Source organism: Musa acuminata, chromosome BXJ2-1 (assembly GCF_036884655.1).
Source record: "Musa acuminata AAA Group cultivar baxijiao chromosome BXJ2-1, Cavendish_Baxijiao_AAA, whole genome shotgun sequence".
NCBI lineage: Eukaryota > Viridiplantae > Streptophyta > Magnoliopsida > Zingiberales > Musaceae > Musa > Musa acuminata.
In genome coordinates this window covers 38,090,230-38,112,511 of record NC_088338.1, presented here as the reverse complement: position 1 = coordinate 38,112,511, position 22,282 = coordinate 38,090,230, and the positions used below count along the sequence as shown (strand labels likewise).

Sequence of the window (22,282 nt, the reverse complement as noted above, 5' to 3'; positions counted from 1 at the left end):
AAGGTATTGGTGATAGGAGAATACCAGATCTCTAATGCAATTGGAGGTAACGATAGTAGATTGATTTGATCTACAACAGAAGATGACGGTGGAGATGATGACATCAAGAGCAATTATAGGAATTGCTTGGCTGGTGGTGGGAAGCAGGGATGACAGCAAAAGTAGCAAGATCGCTGCTCTAATACTAGATGATAGAACCCCAAAGGAATTATATGTAGATTAATTTTTGAGGAGGATCAACCCTTGGAATGCTATACGAGTTCCACCCTCCTAGAAGTCAGCCAAATGGTTATAATATTATATAGATCTTATTCTCAAAGAGATGGAGACTACATGCTTATATAGGGCTCCAAATCCTAGCCATAGGGGCTGCTTCCTGAGTGAGTTTCCCCTTTTGCCCTCAACCCTAACCAACCAGCCCAGTAAAAGGGGGCGATGAATAGGAAGCCCAAAAACCCAAATATAAACCCTAGCCACTCTTTTTTATAGGATAGAGGTGGCTATGTGGGGTTTATTACAATCTCACAAGGTTTTATTAGTTGCTTCTTGCTAAGGTCCTATCACTTGCCTACATAAAGAGACACAACCTTGACAAGTTGGAATCAAGGATAAAGCGGTGCAAGTTAGTGGGATACCCCAAGAAAACTTATGGGTATTATTTTTATCACCCTGATGACCAAAATATTTTTGTAGCCAAGAGTGTGATAAAGTTGAGAGAGGTTGGAGAACCAAACTCAAGCACCACTCCACAGCCTGAGTCTATTCAGGTATATAGCACACAAGTTCTAACTTTACGTAGGTCTAGCAGGGTATCTCATCCTCCTAAAAGATATGTGAGATATATTAGAGGACAAGATGTTGAGGATAATGATTCTCAAACCTACGAGATGGCTATTACAAGTATAGACTCTAGGAAGTGATAAAAAGCCATGAATTTTGAGATGGATTCTATGTACTCCAACAAGGTTTGTAACCTAATTGATGTACCCAAGGGTATTATACTCAATGGTTGCAAGTGGATCTTCAAGAAGAAGATCAAAGTAGATGAAAATGTAAAGACCAATAAAGCAAAGGTAATGGCTAAGGGGTATCATCAAATGTAATGTGTTGACTATGACGAAATCTTCTCACCCGTAGCCATGGTAAAATCCATCTGAATTCTATTGGCTATTACAGAATACTATGATTACGAGATCTGGCAGATGGACGTGAAAATTGTGTTCCTCAATGGCAACCTCGAGGAGAAGGTGTATATGATACAACTTGAGGGATTTGTGTCCAAGGACTGCCCAGATAAGGTGTGTAGATTGCTTTGGTCTATTTATGGACTGAAGCAAGCTTTCCGAAGTTGGAACATAATATTTAATGAGGCGATAAGATCTTATGACTTTGTTAAGAATGAAGATGAGCCTTGTATGTACAAGAAGGTAGGTGGGAGCACTATCACCTTCTTGGTGTTATATATGGATGACATCATGATCATTAGGAATGTGTAGAAATGCTATCCATAGTAAAGGTTTGGTTATCTAGACACTTCTCCATGAAGGACTTAGGGGAAGCATCTTATATCTTGGAGATTCAGATCTATAGAGATAGATCCAAAAGGATGCTTGGCTTGTCCCAATCCAAGTACATAGATACCATTGTCAAAAGGTTTGGCATGAAAAATTTTAAGAGAGGTCTTATACTGATGAGACATGAAATATCGCTTTCTAAGAGTATGTCCCTAAAGACTCATGAAGAAAGGGCGAACATAGATATAATACCCTATGCCTAAGTGATAGGGTCTATTATATATGTCATGCATCATAGGGGTATGATAGGGATCAAACACATATGTGATTGGCTTTAGGTCAAGTGAATTACTAGTCATAGGTGCCCTACAAGTAAATTATGTGAGTGATATCACGTATGACATGATACACATTCCTTTTTCTTATTATATTATTTAATATTTTATTACTTTATATTGCTTGTTACATATATGTATAAATAATATGATATCCATAGATCTGTGCAATGAGAATCAAATTGTGATGAGATCACCATAATAAGACCGATTCACCTTTAAACATAGACTCTAAATAATCGTGGTCATAAGTTACTCGAGAGGGATATTGAGATAACTAGACAGACTGATGTGTTGTATACTCATCCATATGATGGAGGCAGCTGGTCTCATAGCTACTCGTGTGGGGACACTAGGGCTATAGTGAATGTGCCCATTAGAAAATGAGTTCACTGATTGATCCGCTCATGGAATGCTTGATGGTTGATGATACCTTATTATCTGACAGCGATTCCATTGTCCCAATGGTATACTTGATTCTTAGACTTGAGACATCAAGGATATCCTGTATGAGCACTCCACTCTTTGATACAAGACTTATAGGTTTTAAAGTTCCGAATCTAGCATAGCTAGTCATCGGGAGTGGCAGCCAAGCTTACGAGGCTATTGAGTGTCGATAGAGGATCATCTACTCTCAGTGTCATGAGAGGAATATCTCATATATTCTTGTTCAAGCAAATCCCTAGCTAGGGTCATTCGAATTGAGAGAGAAAAAGTTCTTTGGGAGAATCCGATTAGAGCAAGACTCGAGGAGAAACCATATGGGTCTAACAACACCATGCCCAGTATACGATCTCTCAGATATTAGGTGGATGAAGGACTATAGGTATATGGTAACTGAGTACAGATAAGTCTAAAGGATTGGATTCCCCTGTATCGTCAAGAGGCTGCGACGTAATAGCCTAATATGTCTACAATCGATGAGTCGAGTGAATTATTATGAAGATAATAATTCATTGAGCCAGAAGGAGTTCTGATAGGTATGACTTATGGCTAGCTTGATATTTGGCCTAGAGGGTCACACACATATGGTAGACATTATGACGAGTAGAGGTTCGGATATGAGATATCCGCCGAAGCCTCTATCTTATTGGATATCCAATAAGCCCCTGAATTATTAGATCTGAGATCCAATAAGAGCTAATGAAAGATTATTGGTTAGAGATCCACTAATCTAATAGGATTGGGTAGTTGGATGGAGATCTAATACCCAATAGGGTAGGATCCATTAGGGTTAAGTTGACAAAGGGCCTCTATAAATTGAAGGGAACTAAAGGCCCATAGGCCAAAGGCTTCCTAATTGTCACCTTCTATTCTCCTCTCCCCTTTCTCCTCCTTAGATAGTAGGTGTGGAGAATTGGACAGCAATTTGAGGAGCGTCGTCGTAGCCCTGCTGTGTGGATCACCGTTAGAGAGGAGGACACTTGACCTCCTTCATCCTCTCCTACAGATCTACAGAGATTCAGGGATATATGATCTCCCTATATAACATAATCTTTCATATATGTAGTTTTTCAGTTTTACGAGTTTTGTGCACTAATCTTCGCATGACGACAAACACATTTTTGGAAAATCTAGGAATTTTGTTTTATGTTCTTCCGCTACGTATGTGATATCGCTCCAGAATTTCCTACACATCCTAAGGTGCTAATAAATTGAGATACATCAAAAGATGTTCAAACTCATTTTTCATTTAAAAATTTTTGTGTTAATGCTATCTTTTTATCTCAAATTGAACCTAAATACATTGACGATACTCTAAAAGATGATTCATGAATTATTGTAATACAAGAGAAGTTAAATCAATTTGAAAGAAATGAGGTCTGGAAACTTATTTCTAGACCTAATGACTATCTTATAATTGACACTAAATGGGTCTTTAGGAATAAGTAAGATGAACTTAGTATTGTGGTTTGAAACAAGGTATCAATTATGAAGAAACTGTCACTCTTATGGCAAGTCTTGAAGCTATAAGGATTCTCTTTACCTATGCATGTTATAATAATTTTAAGTTATTTCAAATAGATGTTAAAATTATTTTTCTTAATAAATTTATTTCTGAAGAAGTTTATGTTGAACAACCACCCAAATTTAAGAATGTTCTTTCTCCTAACCATGGTTTTAAGTTATCTAAGGCTCTCTATGGATTAAAACAAGCCCCAAGGGCTTGGTATGAGAGACTTAGTTCATTTCCCATTAAGAATGATTTTTTGAAAGGTAAGGTTGATACCACATTATTTATTAAATATTTCAAAAATATTTTTTTTATTATTCAAATTTGTGTTGATGATATCATTTTTGTTTCTTCAAATGAGTCTTTATGTGAATCTTTTACTACAAGTATCAGCCAAGAATTTGAAATAAGTTTAATGGGTGAATTAACATTTTTCATAGGTTTGTAAATTAAGCAACTAAGTGATGGAACTTTTGTTAGACAAACCAAGTATGCTTTAGATCTATTAAAATAATTTAACATGGATAGTGCTAAGGGTATTAATGCACCAATAAACACTTCTATAAAATTAGATATGGACCATGATGGAGAATGTTTTGATAAAAAAACTTATAGAGGTATGATAGGTAGTTTACTATATTTCATAGCAACTAGACATGATATTATGTTTAGTATTGGACTTTATGCTAGATTTGAATCTAATCCCAAATAATCTCACTTTAAAGTAGTTAAAAAGATTATTAGATACTTGAAAAGAACTCATAATATAGGATTATGATATCTAAAATCTAAAAATTTTAAATTAATTGCTTATGCTAATGCTGATTTTGCTGGATGTAGAATAGATAGAAAAAATATATCTAGAACATGTCAACTCTTATGTCATGTACTTATTTTTTGGTCTTCTAAAAAATAAAATTCTATTACATTATGTGTAGCTGAGGCTGAATATGTAGTAGTAGGTGCATATTGTACCCAAGTTATTTGAATGAAAAATACTTTAAAAGATTATGGACTTTACTTGAGAAATATTATCATAAAATGTGATAATACTAATACAATATATTTAACAGAGAATCTCATTCAACACTCTAGAACTAAATATATTGATATTATACATTATTTTATTAGATACTATGTTAATAATTATGATATATCTTTAGATTTTATTGATACAAAGCATCAATTAGCAGATATTTTTATAAAACCATTGAATGAAGACTAATTTGATTTTATTTGAAGAGAATTAAGCATGTTAAATCTACCAAATACATGAATTCTTTTTATATATTTTTTAGATCATTATCTTGATTTCTCAGTTTTCATGACTTAAGTTTTCTTTTTGAATCAAGATCATTTCCTATGAATCCTTCTTTTCACTATTTACAAAAGAATGATTCATAGTCTTTCGAATTCATTACTTGATCTTTCATTCATTCATATGGTGATTAAAAATTTTTCACCATTGAATCTCTCCCTTCTTCTTATTTTTTTTATGACAAAGGAGAGAAAGAGAAGTGCTATCTTGTACATCTCAAGAGAAGTAAAAATTGCTAGCTTGCTCATCTAAAGAAGCAAAAGTACTAACTTGCATATCTCAAGAGAAGCAAAAGTGCTATATTGTACATCTCAAAAAAAGCAAAAAATTTGCTAACTTTCACATATCAAAAACTTACTAGCTTGTATGTTCTTAAGTGATATAAAACTTTCTAAATTACTAGCTTGCATGTTCTAAAGTGATATAAAACTTCCTAAATTACTAGCTTGTATGTTTCAAAATCTTGTTGGTTGCACTTTTCTCATTTTTGTTGATGACAAAGGGGGAGAAGTACGATGAATAATTTAAAAATTTTAATGTTTCGGTATCATGCATGTTATGCTCAAAATAATGATGATTTGTAATGTTTTGGAATTGTGCATATTATACCTTGATGATTTAAAATTATATTTAAAATGATGATGCATGCAATACTTTAACTTATGATTATGATGCATGAAATGATATGCATATAATATAAGTAATGATTACTCTTAATATTATAATGATGCATATGTACATGCAATGTTATTTTAACAATGTATATGAAGTGTGAAATGATATATTTGCAAAAAAAAATTAAAATTATTTCAACTTGGGAGTTTAGTTAAACTCTATTGATTGTTATCATCAAAAAGGGGGAGATTGTTGAATCTCAGATTTTGATGATAAAATCAATTGATGAAGTTTGTGATCTAATCTATCGTTTGAGAAAAGTGATATATGACTAACTTCGATTATAAAAAAGTAAAATAATTAAAGCAGAAGAATTAGATGTTGGGCTAGAGTCAGAGATCAGGCATCAAGCCAGAAGAATCAGACATTGCGCCAAGATCAGATGTTGCAAGAGTCAATATGCCGATGGATCGGGCGACACGTCGAATATTCAAACGATGTAGTAGAAGTTCATTGGGAGTTCAAATGATCCAATAACATGCTAGACAACTTAGATTTCTCGTAATTGATTAGGTCTTAATTATCATAGTTTGGTCTTAAATTGAATTAGTTTTGGGTGTAAACCTACTAACTCAATTAGGGGCTTATTGAGCCTGATCTAGGGCTAAGTTGAGCCAATTGGGAGGCCCATTCAGTGACCCAAAGTTAGGTCAGGTAGTGGCACCTTTAGACTAAGCGGTGGAACCACCTATGAGGTGGAACGTACGAAGTGTACGTTTTCTGAAAGACTCGACAGTGATACTATTAGTGTCATGCGATGGTACCATATAGACTAGTGGTGGTACCACCTAAATTGGTGGTAGTACTACCATTACACATGATCTCCCATGTGTCAAGTGGTAGTATTGCCCAAATTGGACGATAGTACCATCAGTTGTCAGGGCTGCAAGTGGTGGTACCGCCTAGTACTGGCTGTAGTACCGCCAATACCCTTGAAACTGAAGATAATATGTTTTTTTACTCTATTTTTAAAGCTATTTAAGGCCTATAAATATTTCACTCTTTCCTACTTGAAAGAGTAAGAAAACTAAATGAAAAGGCTTATGATTCTAAGTCGTAAAAGCTTGAAAAGTCTTGAGTGTTCTCCTCCTCCTCTTTAAAAGTTTAGAGTTATTCTAAGGGAGGTGTGAGACTTGTAAAGGTTCTCTCCTAAACCTGTAAAAAGGAGAAAGAGTTGTAAAGAGGGTAGTTGGTCTTCGCCCATTAAAAGAATATCGTTAGTGAACATTAGTGGCCTTGACAAAAGAGGAATCGAGAGTGAACGTAGGTTACGATGACCGAACCACTATAAATTTAAATTTGATTGTATTCGCCCATTTTCTTTCTACTTTTCATTGTCATTACTTATTGATTTGATTGTCTACCACTCTTACTTGCTCTCTACATTTAAATATATTTTTGATATGGTTTTATTGAATAAGTTTTCAAATTGATGTAATTTTTACAAAAGAACTATTTCACCCTCCCAATCTTAGTGTCGATACGGTCCTAACACTTTAGTTTGATTATATTTAAACTATCTTTTCATAATTTAATAATCTTTAGCAAGGTAGCAAAATTGTCATCAACTACGTTAAAGAATTCTACAAGTTAATGGCCCAAAGTAACAATCAAGAGACGAAAGAACAATTTGTTGCAAGATATCTTGACGGCCTACATATTATGATTTGAAATGAAGTGAAGATACAATGACTATAGAGGTTATATGATGCTTATCAATTAGTACTAAAAGTTAAAGCATAACTTGTTAGAAGTGGAGTAAAGAGGTAATCTAATGTTCCCTTACATTTCTCTTCTAAAGCTAGCTCTACTCGTTATAATATTAGTGGATCAAAAAGCTAACAGAATCATGAAAAATATATCCAAACTAACTCCTACCAACCGTAAAGGATAATCTAGTCACACCAGTCACCTTTTTTACTTTCTTTAAATACAAACAACTAGGACAATACATAAATGAGTGCCCAAATGCACAAGTCAACTTTACCGAAGAAGAAAATGCCAATGAATAATTTGAAGATATTATAAAACTAATATATAATAAATGCCCTAAGGAGGCTTCTAAAAAAATTATACTCAAAGAAGACAAATGCTTGGTAATCCATAGAGCGCTCCAAGAGATGATTTTAATGAAGAATGGTTATGAAATAATATTTTCAAGAAACATTGTAAGTCTCGAGACAAAGTTTGCTCTCTTATTATTAATAGTTACAGTTGTGAGAATATTGTATCTCAAGGTATGGTAGAGAAGTTCAAGCTTAAGACAAAACTACATCCTAGACTATATCAGATTGCATGGTTTAAGAAAGACAATGAGGTTCAAGTTACTAATTGATGCTTAGTTTCTTTTTCAATGGGCAAAAATTATAAAGATGATGTGTAGTGTGATATAGTACCATAGATATTATCCATGATGGTATAAAAAATACCTGTACTTTTAAATTCAATAGTGCTAGAACTGTGCTTTTACCATTCAAAGAAGAGTTTGCTCTCAATCCTTCAGCCCAAAGATAAAGAAATAACTTTCTTACTTTAAATAAGTTTATGAGAGAAAGCAAAGAAATTGGAGTTGTATTTATATTTATTACAAAATAATGCATGCAACCTATAGAAATTCTTAGTGAAGTAGAAGCTATCTCGGAGGAATTCAAAGACATATACTTTGAAGAACTTCCTAGTGGCCTACCTCCTCTTTGAGACATTCAACATCAAATTGATCAAATTTCAGGAGCAATCTTATCAAACAAATCTCATTATTGGATGAGTCCAAAAGAACATGAGGAGCTAATTAGACAAGTTATGGATCTACTGCACAAGGGTTATATTTGAAAAAGTTTAAGCTCATGCACGATTCTAGCTCTATTGATTCCATAGAATGATGGAACTTGACAAATGTGCATTGACAATCGAGCTATCAATCAGATTACCATAGAGTATAGATTTCTTATTCCATGTGTAGACAATATATTTGATATGCTTGTTGGTGCTTAATTTTTTTCCTAAAATTAATTTTCAAAGTGGTTATCATCATATCCATATTAAGCCAGGAGGAGATGAACGAAAAACTACTTTTAAGACTTGAGAAAACTTATATGAATAACTAGTTATACTATTTGGACTTTCAAATACTCCAAGTACCTTCATGTAGGTAATGAATCAAATTCTATATCCTTATATTAAGAATTTTCTTGTTGTTTACTTTGATGTTATTCTTATTTATAGTTGCAACAAACTTGATCATATTATATATAAGAACTATCCTATCAGCATTGAAGATAGAAAAGCTATATATAAATCTTAAAATGTGCTCCTTCATGACCTCTAGCTTAGCTTTACTAAACTTCATCTTAACCTCTATAGGTATCTAACTAGATTATGAGAAGATTAAAGCTATCTAGACTTGGCCAACGCCAATATTCCTACAATGTTTGAAGTTTTCATAGGTTTATCATCGATTTATTCAAAATTTTAGCACTATTGTAGCACCTTTAACTAATTGTACAAAGGAAGAAGTGTTTCAATAGACACTTTGGCAAATAACAATTTTTTTTAACTACTAAATGTGAAATTATCCATTGCTCTTGTTCTTGCATTATTAGATTTTTCTAAAATATTTGAAGTTGATTGTGATACCTCTCATATGAATATTGATGGAGTACTTAGTCAAGAAGGATATTCACTTGCGTTCTTTAGTGAAAAGTTTAACGATATAAGAAAGAACTATTCAACTTATGATATTGAATTTTATGCTATTGTTCAAGCATTATGACATTAGAGACCTTATCTGAACCAAAAATAATTTATCTTAAATTTTGATCATAAAACTCTTAAATATATAACTTATCAAACAAATCTCAATAGACGACATGCAAGATGGGTGACATTTATATAAGAATATACTTTTGTCATAACTATGTGAGCACAACTAAAAAAATTTGATGAAATAAGAAATATTACTCTGATGATGAAGATTTTGGATAACCATGAAAATTATGTATGAATAGTCATCATAAAGATAATATTATCAAAGATGATTTTTTTCTTCGTGGAACTCAACTTAGTATTCCTAAATATTCTAAAAAAAAAGTATATTATCTAAAAACTACAATCTAGTGGACTAGGAGATCATTTTGAGAGATATAAAATAGTACTTCTTGTCAGAAGAAAATATTTTTGACCTATAATTTATGGAGATGTTACATATTATGTGAAAAGATGTAGAATATACTAAACTTTAAAAGGGCAAACTTAAAATCTTGGTGCATATACTCCTTTATTAATTCCTGATGCTTTGTGTTAGTACGAATTTTATAATGGTCTACCAAAAACTCAAAGAGGTATGGTTTTTATTTTTGTTGTTATTGATTGATATTTCAAAATGACACATTTTATTTCTTGCAAAATTACCATGGATGCTTCTTATATTGGTAACCTTTTTTTTAATAAAGTGGTCAAATTTCATGAAATTCCTCAATCTATCATATTAGTTAGAGATACTAAATTTTTTAATCATTTTTGGAGATGCTTATGAAAGAAATTTGATACCAACCTATTATAAGGGAGTTCTTATCATCCTCAAACAAATGGAGAAACTAAGGTTGTTAATAAGACTTTAGGTAATCTACTAGGATGCTTTATTGCAAAAAGATCAAAATAACGAGATCTCATACTACCTCATGCTGAATTTGCTTATAACTATGTGGTTAACCGTTCTACGGGCAAGAGTTTACTTGAGATTATTTATGATCGTATTTCACCTCATTATCCATATCTTGCTAAAGTACTTGAATCACGTTAAAATGGAGAGAATTTTGTTATTATTATAACAAAAATTAATGAAGTAAAGAAAAATCTTGAAGCTAGCAACCAAGTTTATAGAGAAAAAGCCAACAAACGTCAATGAGTGATGATCTTTGAAGAAGGAGATTTTGTTTGGATTTTTGTGAAAAAAAATATTTTTCAATAAAAACTTACCGTAAACTCAAAGAGAAGAAAATTAATTTTTGCCAAGTTTTCAAGAGATTTAATGACAATGCTTATAAGATTAAACTTTCTCTTAATATTCATACTCACTCAACACTTAACATTCAAGATTTATCAGTTTACCATGGCAATTGATAGTAGATAAGATTTCCCCAACCATGGTCCTAAGGGACCATGGGAGGCTAATCATTGTGGACGGACATACAAGGGTGTTGCACGAATTAGGCAAAATCAGCTAAGTCCATGACACATGGTATCAGAGTAGGTGAGACGAACGAGACTCTACGGCCATCGAAGCTTGCCATTCATCACATCTCTTATCTCTACATAGCAAAGGGGAACTCTTTCCTTACTGTAGTATCGCTGCAGCTTCCTCCTCTACTGTAGCATCACTGCAACATTACTGCAGCTTCCTCCTATGCTACGGCTTCTTCCTCTAATATAGCATTGCTATAGCTTTCTATCTTAATGCAGCTTTCTACTCTATTGTAACCGCCGCCATCGCCATCGCAGCCGCCACAGTCACCATCATCGTCATAGCCGCAGTAATAGCAATAACAGTAGCAACGATCTGCTCTTGCCCTACTCACGAAGCCTCTGGCTCATAAACTGTTTGTTTTGCATCGATCCAAGATTGATATCCTTGACAGGAGCACCATCTTACGAGGGCATGATAGTAGATAAGATTTTTCCAACTATACGAGAAAATCTCTCTACTTTGTTGAGGGAAATACTCTATTCTGTTGAGAAAAATCTTCCCTCATAATCTGTATAAATAGGAGAGGAACATGTTAATGTATTCAAGCTTCTTCAGTAAAGCTTCTTCAATAATTCTTCTTATCTTTTATTCTTTCCAACATGGTATCAGAGCGGGACAAGCACTCATAGAAACACTTGACGTACAAACGTGGGGGACCTAGCGAGGTTACGTTAAGGGCAGTCGTACACGTGCGATCGTTTGGGGGAAAACGGGCATGGAGATGTGGGGAAAAGGAGTCGCTCGGAGGAGCGGGCATATGAGTTTGACATTCAGAGGAATGGACAACCCTTCGCACAACAGGCACCACGAGAATAAGCAAGCTTGAATATATTAATATGTCCCTCTCCTATTTATACACATTAGGAGGGAGGATTTTCCTCAACAGAATAGAGCATTTCCCTTAACAGAGTAGAGAGAAATCTTATCTGCTATTCATGGATAAATTCTTTGAGAGAATGATATATTACATGATGAGTATTGAATGCTCCTAAGTTTTAAGATAATAAATTTCAACAACACTATCAAAATTTAAGAAAATAATTTGTATCTTGAGATATTTATAAAAAATTTAAAATCATCAAAATACAATGTATTGTAACACTCCTGATTAGTCCCATCGAAAGTGAGCAAGATTAAGATTGGCTTATAAGAGTCTGATGAGTGTATTATTATCAATTTAAGCTTAATTATTTTGGTCAGTGGTTTAGATTAAACGAAGTTAATAAGCCAATTAGCCCATCAGGCTCGAGTCATGACCTTATTAATTTTTATATTTTGAGCTACTAATTTTTAGTTATCTTTAAAAAACCCATATCTCTTTTTTTTATTTTCTATCCTTTTTTTTAATCTTTTCATCTTGTTTCACAACAAAATGAATTGTATTATCTAAACATGCATTTGAAGAGATGGATGTAGCAACCATGGATTTCATGACCGAATGAACTATTTGAAAGATTAAGAAGATGCTCTAAAGAAAAAGTGTCGAAGCGCTTTCGGGATACATACAGAAAGCTTCTACTGATGGACATGACGAAACTGACAGGCCATTTTCGGTGGTTGATAGCACTGATTATGAGTAATGTGTGCGAGGAGAATGTGCATGGAAGATGTGGTGAGCTCTCTCATCTTGGTTGACACCATAGATGACATGCTCCATTCCTCCGCTGATCAACCTGAGCTGGATTTTGAACTGTCACTTGCAGTATGATATATCAGATCAGCACTTGGCTCCTATAAATCAAGCTTCTTCCATGACAATTTTGATTTTATATCAAGTGTATGAAAGATTGTGATTCATATAAATTTTATGACGAGCTCTCTGTTGAGATTTGATTCATAGTATCTATCTAGATTGTTATCATGATCTAATGATTACATGATGATTTCAATAACCACTTCAATCATGATCTAGTAGTTATAAGGTGGTTTCAATAACTACCTCATGATCTAGTAGTTATAGGGTGGTTGTCACTAGGTCCTATAAATAGGACCGTAGTTCATCTAGCAAGACATAGAGAAAGAGACAGGATAGATAAAGAGGCTGTGTGCACTTGGTATCTTGTAAGTGTTGCTTTTAATACTACAATAGTTTTCTTGAGTCGAAAGGATTCTTTTTACTCATATCGTAGTATTCTATTTTTCCTTGCTCCTCCATCCCCAACACTCTCATCAAATTTCTTAGTGAAACAGGCATTAAGATTTCTCGAGTAACAAATCAGCGTAGGTGATGATACTTGTTGCTGTTCGGAATAAGAATCACACAGAGTTGCCAGAAAGACTGGGTCAGAAGAAACATGAGACTGAAGCCATCGTCCATAAAATAATGAATGAGAAGGGGAGAAAGAATGAAAAGGGGGAGAGAAGGAATGCTAGTCCTCCAACAAGGGACAAAGAAAACAACATGAGAGCAGTCATATACATTTACATTCTTAATATGTTGACAAAGAATACGTAGCAAGCTGAGAAGGCAATTTAAAGTTGGGTGGAGTTGTCTCAAAGATAAAAAGATGGTAGAGGGGTGGGACCTCTACAAGGACAAGGCATCGAAGCAAAGATCACAGTAAGATTAGGCCAACGCTAAAGCAGGTGGGAAGGAGAGACAACTCAAAGATGGAGACTGGTGATGGGCAAAACATATTCCAGAATGCTAAAGAAAAATCTTACAATGCAACCAAAGCCCGTTTACTGCTCACGAGCTGAATGTTATATCTCTCTCTCTCTCGAAACCCATGCTTGCACAGAGGAGCAGTGGTAGTACTACTTAGCACAGGAGCTCGTCCTCGTTCTGCATTGCAACATGGCTGGGTTGGACGAACTCGCCGTCCGACCAAATAATTGTGCTTTGTTACAGTGAATCCCGCGTCCCGTCTCCATCTCCATGACCTTTCCAATCAACTCCCCTGTCTCCCGCCACGTGTCGGAACGTGGACGAGCGGGCCGGTCCGGTCCGACTCCGGTTCGGCCTAACCCCAACCCACTGAAATTATATTTGATTCATCGAGTTGCCCTCCTCCTCCTCCTCTCTCTCTCTCTCTCTCTCTCTCTCTCTAAAGAGACATGCAGGTGAGCTGTGGCAGTCACGAAAGGGATTGGAAGCACGAGTTGCCCCCACGAACGAAGAGATGAAGCTCCAAGAAAAGGCAGATGATGACAGCCTTCTAGCCTGCAGGTTGGGCGGGGGGCAAGCAAGCTCCTCCCGTCGACACGCCCATGTGCGGCTCCGCTCCCCTCCCCTCCCCTGTAGCCCCGGCCGTCGCTTTATTCCCACACTTGCTGATGCTCATCGATTCATCTCCTCGCCTCAATTCTAAGTTACAATAGACGGCTGAAGAACAACCAGAAATTGACGTACCAACTCGCCCTTCCTCCGTCTTTTCTCCATCTTCTTCCTAAGAGAAGAAGCATTCAAAAGTTGTAGTTCCAGTACTACCATCCATTTGCATCAAACTTGTTCTGAAGGTCTCCATCAACCGGGTCACAGTAGCTCGAGGGAACAGCCATGGAGTCCGTCCATGATAAGATTCCGTTTCATGGATGCATCGATTAGCTAGAGGACAAGGTTGGCCAATTCAGCCACCCTCATGTCCTCGGTTCCACTGCATCATGCTTTTTTCACTCCTGTGGAAGGCAATGATATCAGTCTCAAGTACTCAGGTCATCCAATTATATTAAGGAGCTCATCGATCATGTTGACATAAAAGGACATGATGCGAATATTAAATAGCCACTTTTCTCCATGCTTGGGAAGATTTAACGTCATGTTCTTCCAATGTTCAACTGCGTTGTGACACAACTGTTCTCTTGACACTGTGTATGAATTATGGCACTCCTCTGCTCCAACACAGTATCATGTACTTCGAACTGAATCTTTCTTTTCCTCCACTTGAGAGATTAGTCTCTGCTTCACCTTGACAACCAACAAATATAGATGAAGCTCCAATACATGAGCGAGGGAAAAATCATAGCTAAACGATGGATCTCACTGTCTTGACGATTTCTTTAATCTGTTGTTGCACATCAACATCCATTTGGACATTTGTGATACTAAAGCTTAATGGCTCTCTATAGCTTGTACTAGCTTAATGACTATGATACTAACAAAATCTCGATAGCCTTCTCATTGTTTAGTAGACAAAAGATATTTCGATAGTGACAAAATCCTAGAACAATCTTTGACCAGTAATGGCCGGAGAAAGAGGGGCTAGGGTTGGATCATGTGTTCTTGATATATATTAGGGTGATCCTTTAGTTATTATAGAAAAAATTTATTGTAAAACTGTTATCATTATTAGTGATAGCGGAAGTTTGAAGTAAACTACTACGGTCCTGTGATTTTTTTTTCGCAATAGATTTTTATGTAAAAAATTCGATGTCTCACTTTATGATTGAATAATTATTATACTGTTTATGCTACTATGATTAATATTTATTTTTTATAACAAATTAATATTTTGATGAAGAACTTATTTTAATAGACAAAAAAGAAAAAAAAATTATTCTGTTATAATTTTTTTTTATAAGAACAAAAGAGGAACAGAAAAAAAATTGTAAATATTGATTTCTACAGAGAACAGTAACTTTTTGAAATTTCAAACATTTCTAATAGAGTGTCAAAACATCAACATATGCAGATTTCTTTCCCAATCCCAACTTATAAAAGTATTTGGTAAGAAGAAGAAACACTATAGTATATTGTGATGCAGATGAAACAAACATAATCATTAATGATCAACTAATAGACAAAAGCACTTATAGAGAGTGGAACAGGAATTTAAGAAAATTCACTTTGTATGTACAGAAATTGTGACAAGACACTAAGTTCGAAGTATGTGAAGGAAAAAATATATATATAAATAGCATTGTTTTATAGGTGTATAATATGATCTAGACTGAAGCTACACAAGAGTTTTTCTCATACCACTGCTAAGGTAAAAGGCCAAAACGCCTTACTGGATGCAATCAGTTGCTTCCTCTGGTAAGAATCATCCCCAGTCTTTGAATTCATCTCCAACTCTACGAGAAATCCGCTGCGGTCGAGGCTGAAGGAGCCGAAGGCACGGAGTTCATGGATGAACCTGCCTGTATCTCCTTGAACATTGTCATCACCCTTAGCATGGTTGGCCGACGGAATGGCCGATCATCAAGGCAGGCACAAGCAATCTTAAGGTGCTCCAACAGCTCCAGCTCCAGAGAAGGATCCTCCTTCGATAGCTCCGGATCAAAGACATCACTTATTCTAATCTTCGAGTGCTGCTTGACCCACCCCACCAAGTTGTTGTCCCCGAAGTCGGTCGAGTCTGTCGACCGCCTCCCGGTGAGTAGCTCGAGCAAGACAACACCATAACTGTAAACATCTCCCTTGGTGGTGCATTGAAAGCTCTGGTAATACTCGGGTGGGACATAACCAGGGGTGCCGGCGAGCGCTGACACGCTCAAGTGCGTATCCACCGTACTCATCAGCCTCGCCATCCCAAAATCCGAGACCCTGGCTTCTAAGTTCTCATCAAGCAGAACGTTGCTGGACTTCATATCTCTGTGGATTATGTGAGGAATGCAGTTGTGGTGTAAGAATGCTAAGCCTCTGGCTGCTCCCACAGCAATCTTCCTCCTCGCTACCCAATTCAGCTTGATCCCAACATTGTTGCGGTCATGCAAGACATCCTCTAGACTCCCGTACTTCATGTACTCGTACACCAAGAGCCGTTCTTCTCCAACTTTGCAGTAGCCCAGAAGGGGAACCAGGTTGCGGTGCTTGATCCTTCCGATGGTCTCCATCTCAGCTGTGAACTCACGGTCGCCTTGCCCACTCACATGAATCAGTTTCTTGATCGCGACAACACTGCCGTCCTTCAGCTGGGCTTTGTAGACATCACCAAATCCACCGGAACCTACGAGGCTGTCATTGTGGAAGCCATTGGTGGCCTCGACCAGATCAGCGAAACAGAGCTTTCTGAGAGGCGTCTCGAAGGTGGCCAGGTTGATGACTAATGCGTCCTTGGTGGCCGTGAGCTTCCAGTTTGAATTGGCGGTGCCGGAATGAGATCGGCTGTCGAAGTAGATGTCCCTCGAGCAGTTACCGTTATCCTTTTTCTTCTGTCGTTTCTTGCTCTCCACGGCGATTATGATCAGTCCAAATATGCAGAACAGGGAGAAGAGTAGTCCCATCGCGACACTCCCGGCAAGAGAGGCTTGCCGGCGGTGGGACTTCTGATGCTGGGTGCTGGAATTAGCCCCAGCGATGTCCTCACAAGATGGGAGAGGGAACCCACAAAGGCCCGAGTTGTTTTCGTACCGGTACCGAGGGAATGTTGCCAACTGACCCAGCTCGGGAATCGACCCATTGAGCTTATTGTTCGAGAGATCGATCTCAGCCAACATGGCGAGGCCGGCGAAGGACGACGGGATCGGTCCCTCGAGAGCGTTATGTGAAAGATCCAACACCGCGACGTACCGCAAGCTCCCCAGTTCCGGTGGTATCAGACCGGAGAGGAGGTTATGGCCAAGGTTCAGGATCAGAAGATAGTACATGCTGCCGAGCTCCCTGGGGATCTTGCCGCTCAGCTGGTTGAAGGAAAGATCGAGGAAGAGCATGGAGCCGTTGTTGTTGAAGGTGTACTGTGTGAGCCCCTTGTAGACCCTGGTGAAGTTACAGAACCGCCGGCTGGGCAACCGGTCAAGGTCCTCCGGCCGAATCCCGGCGAACTCGAGGAGGTTGCCCGTCCCGCGGCACCCGCTGGTCCCGTCGTTCTTGAGGTACACGTACGGCTCGCCGGTGACCAGGCCGACCGCGATTTTGCCGGACTGGTTGGCAAGGGTTGGCGGAATCGATCCACTGAGTTGGTTGTTGTTGAGGTCCAGCCAGACCAAGCTCCTGCAGTCTCCGAGCTGGGGCGGAATCTGGCCGGAGAAGGAGTTGTTGCCGAGCTTAAGGATTGCCAAGTTATGAAGCTGGCCGATCCACGAAGGGATCGTTCCACTCAGGTGGTTGCTCGACAGAGAAAGCCAGTTCAAGCTAGTGCAACCGGCAAAGCCAGCCGGGATCGACCCGGTCAGGCCATTGTTGTCGAGGATGAGATTCTCGAGGGACAGGAGGTTGGTAAGTTCCGGTGGGATCTCGCCCTCGAGCAGGTTCTGCCACATGATCAGATCACGGAGGGAAGGGAGCGAGCCCAGACCGGAAGGAATGGCTCCGGTGATATAGTTGAGGCTGAGGTCGAGGGACACGAGCCTGGTGCAGTTGCTCAGCGACTTGGGGATGCTGCCGGTGAGCTGGTTATTCTGGAGGTAGAGCGTCTTCAAGGCGAAGGCTGGGTTCGGGCAGAGGTCGGAGGGGATCGACCCAGTTAGCCTGTTTGAGCTGAGATCGAGCACTTGGAGCATCGGCATCTGCGTGATCGAGTCCCCGAGGCTGCCGTTGAGGTCGTTGAAGGCGAACTCAAGGGTTGCAAGGTACGGCATCGCGGTCAGGGTGTCGACGGGGAACTCACCGGAGAAATTGTTGCTGGAGAGGCTGAGGGAGGACAAGGAAGTGCAAGAGGAGAGGTCGGAGGGTAGAGTGCCGGTGAAGTGGTTGGAAGACAGGTTCAAGTAGGTCAAGCTCCGGCAGCCGCCGAAGACACCGACGCCGATCTCGCCGGAGAGGCCGCTCAATGAGAGGTCCAGGTGCTGAATGTAGGAGCAGTTGGCGATGGCTGGGATCCCGCTGGAGAGGTGGTTTCCGACCAGGTCGAGGCGTCGGAGGGCGCCGAGGTTGGAAAGAAGCCACCGCAGGTCGTCCTCGCCGGAGATCTCGTTAAAGGAGAGGTCAAGCTCCTCGAGGTCGAACCCAGCAACGGCGAGACCATCTCCGGCCGCCATAGGTGGAATCCCAACGGAGTTGCCGGAGAGGTTGAGAGACTTCAACCCAGAACAAGCAGCGGCCAGAGAGGACACGTCGGCAAGGGATCCCCGGAGGTCGTTGCCGGAGAGATCGAGCTCGGAGAGCCCGCCGCCGCAGCGGGTCCCGGCGACGTTTCCGGTAAGATTGACAGCGCTGAGTGAGAGGCTCTCGAGGCCGCCGAGGGCCAGTACCGAGGACGACACGGCACGGAAGTCGGCGCCGAGAGGGACGCCCTGCAGCTCAACGACCGAGACGCGGCCGCCGACGCTGCAGGTGACCCCGGCGAAGGAGCAAGGACCCCGGAGGGGATCCCAACTCGGTAGCAGCTGAGGGTTGGCGACCGCGGCCTTGAACGACATCAGCAGATCCAAGTCGCCGGCGTCACTAGGTCTGACGGCGGCGAGGAAGCAGAGAAGGCAGGCGAGCCGGACGAATGAGGAGTAGGAAGAAGAGCTACGGAGCTCCACACCCACCATCGCGTCGGCTAGGTTTTCCTTAACGTTTGGTTCCCACCATCGGAGAGGAAGGTGCTGTACTCGCAGCACGGAGAGAGAGAGAGAGAGAGGGAGGAGTCAAAAAGTTCGAGTGGGCGCAAGGGGACGGGGTATTTAAATGGGAGAAGCACAGATATATGGTATGCCAGGTCAGCTTATCGGCACCTGATATATGGTATGATCTGGTTATATATCGTAAATTTCGTTATATGTACGCACATCAGGTCGATTATTGAGAGATGGGTGTGGTAACGGAAGTACGAGCCCGTTACAACCTTCAAGAGCGTGTCGGTGATACATGTCGCCCTATCGACTTCGTGCATCAACTTTCACCCATCAATTTTCAAGTTCGTGTCAGCGTAATCTGACAAGCCGACACATCTGTGCGAGTCACGACAGGAGCCACCAACATGGGCTCAGATGACAGCTGGAAGGCAGTTGTTGGTCGTCCCCATGGCAATGACCCGACGCCATCACCGTTTCGAACTGCCACCGCTATTATACCCCGTTGCGACGGTTTAAGCTTCGGACCTCTGCTTAATTCTGCGATGATGGTGTTATCATCGTCGTCGTTGGGTCCAAATCAACTCGTACTATTTGACGTACATGGAAAACATATGTACATCAATGACAAAATTATGCGGGCATAACTAAAAATTATAGTTTATAGTTTCTTGTTTCTTTCCTTTTACAAGCATCATCTAAAACAAGTAGAGAGTCTTTGAAGCTTAGATTACGCATCGGGAAACAGAAGAGCGGCACGTAATCATTGGGGGAGGAAGATGAAGGGGGAGTAAAGAGAGCAAGATGCTTTTGGGAGTGGATTGTGCAATATATGTAGCCAATCCAAGCTTTTAATGCTGACATGCCACGAGGAATGGCATCCCCCATCTCGACGCATTCATTGCCCATTTAGGTGAGTGGTCCTCCCCCACCTACTGCGATAGGTTCGACGTCGTCCATCCATTTAAAGCTGCTATCGGGTCGGATCAACACGAATCCGATAATTATTGTCGGATAGGCAGCAGCCATGGCTGTTAGAATGAAACGAGCGTGGAGAAACTGGAAAACGTATGGCCATCACACACACACACACACACACACTCGAGTCCTGTTGAGACCTCCGATATCTGACAATAACGATGAAGTATCCTTCTTCTTTTCTCACCTTCACCAGGTTCTGCTACGTTTCGAGTTGTGAAGCTTATCTTCTGCAGAAAGGCCACCCGGTCGTCCTTGTTAGTTCAGAGAACAAAGCACCTGGATGAGAAATACAGCCACAGATTTATCAGAAAATGGATCAGATTTCCTGTAACATCTTGGAAATTGGGCAAAGAAAGATAAGAATATTACCTCAATCACATAGCTTCTCACCCTCCATAGGCTTCTTCTGATCTCAGCCCAGTCGTTGATGCCGAGTGGACTTCAGCGTCGATGCGCGACCGGAGGAAGCCACCTGAGAGTTGAGGCTTCCAACTCAGGCTATCTAAATCTTGGTGATTGGTTTCTCCCTTTTAATAGAGTAAGCACAAGGTCTAACACTTCCCTCGAGTTCCTCACATAGAGACCAAAAAGTCAGTGAAAAAGAGCATCGAAACAATAAATGATCAGCGGATTATAACTCCACGTTACAAAAACACACAGCTTGTACTCATGGATTCCGAATGCCACAAGTCAATCTAATGTTAGAGGCGATGATGGAATAGCTTCTTCTAGTAAAATACCTTCTCCCTAGACATAATGGGTAATGGTCAAACACATCACCACTTGTCCCATGAATTAGGAATATACAATAAATGAGATTGTAAAAATTAAAAAATTAACTTTGCAATAGCTATAACATGACATTTATATCTTCATAACCAATTATCATCACAGTCATAAAAGCTAGCCTCAAACCTCGGATAAGTCCAACAACATAGTAAAACAAGTAAAAAGAAGCAAACAGAAGCACTTGGTCCGGGCAAACCAAGGGCAACACTTTTATCAAACATTCAAAACACTTCTGGTTGAATCTCTAATTTTAACGATGAAATTGTTGCAAAACCATATAAAGCATCATTTGTGAAAAATAAAAATAAAAACTAGTTTTCTGAAAATAGATTTATCGAATCAAGATCGAGAACATAAAACTCGAAGATGATAAAAATTGGATAACAACATATAGTAGTTGAGATGTTCGAAGATCGTATATCCTATAATATGAAGATCTCAATCCGTGGATAAAGGAGCTATTGCAAACTCCTCTTTATCGATGATCCACATACCAGATACGACGATGATGCACCTTATCGCGCAACACATACTTTTTTCGCGTTCGCACACCACCAAACCACAACAACCAAGAAGGGATTGATCCCTCTTGTTATCCTCTAACGCTAAAGAGGGGGCAATCGGTTGGAGGAAATTGTAGAGAGAGATGAAGAAGGTGGTAGGGTCTAGCTTGTAACCCTTTTACTTTCAACTCCTATTTATAGAGAGTCTCCTTTAACTAATCCTAATGGATCCTTCTTTTTGGGTATTGGATCTCCATCCAATAACCCATGGCTTAATGGATATTGGATCTTGTTAGAACCCTTACAGATTCTAAACTTGGGGTTGATCTCTTTAGGGGATCGGCCTCCTTGAAACTCTATAGGGGTTCCTCCCTCCAAGTTGCTGCTCAAAGGCTGTAGAAAAGATTCATCTATTACTTATCAAAAGAGAAGAAATACATGACTATTTATAGGGTTTCTAAACCCTAACTCCTAGTAGGACTCCTACTCAAGACTCCTACTTTTAACCAACTCGACTTCTACTCAAGACTCCTATTCCTTTATAACTCCTAATTCATATCTAAGAAATAAACTCCTAACCCTAGCCGGCCTCTTC

At 39.2% G+C, this 22,282-nt stretch overlaps 1 protein-coding gene across 1 annotated transcript; it reads right to left on the bottom strand.

Annotated features, from left to right (window-relative positions):
- Positions 1-15,866: 15,866 nt before the first annotated feature.
- On the bottom strand, positions 15,867-19,505 carry LOC135599171 (brassinosteroid LRR receptor kinase BRI1-like). Its single transcript, XM_065093993.1, has one exon. The coding sequence runs from the start codon at positions 19,391-19,393 to the stop codon at positions 16,052-16,054; it is 3,342 nt and encodes a 1,113-aa protein (XP_064950065.1). The 5' UTR covers positions 19,394-19,505; the 3' UTR covers positions 15,867-16,051.
- Positions 19,506-22,282: the final 2,777 nt, after the last annotated feature.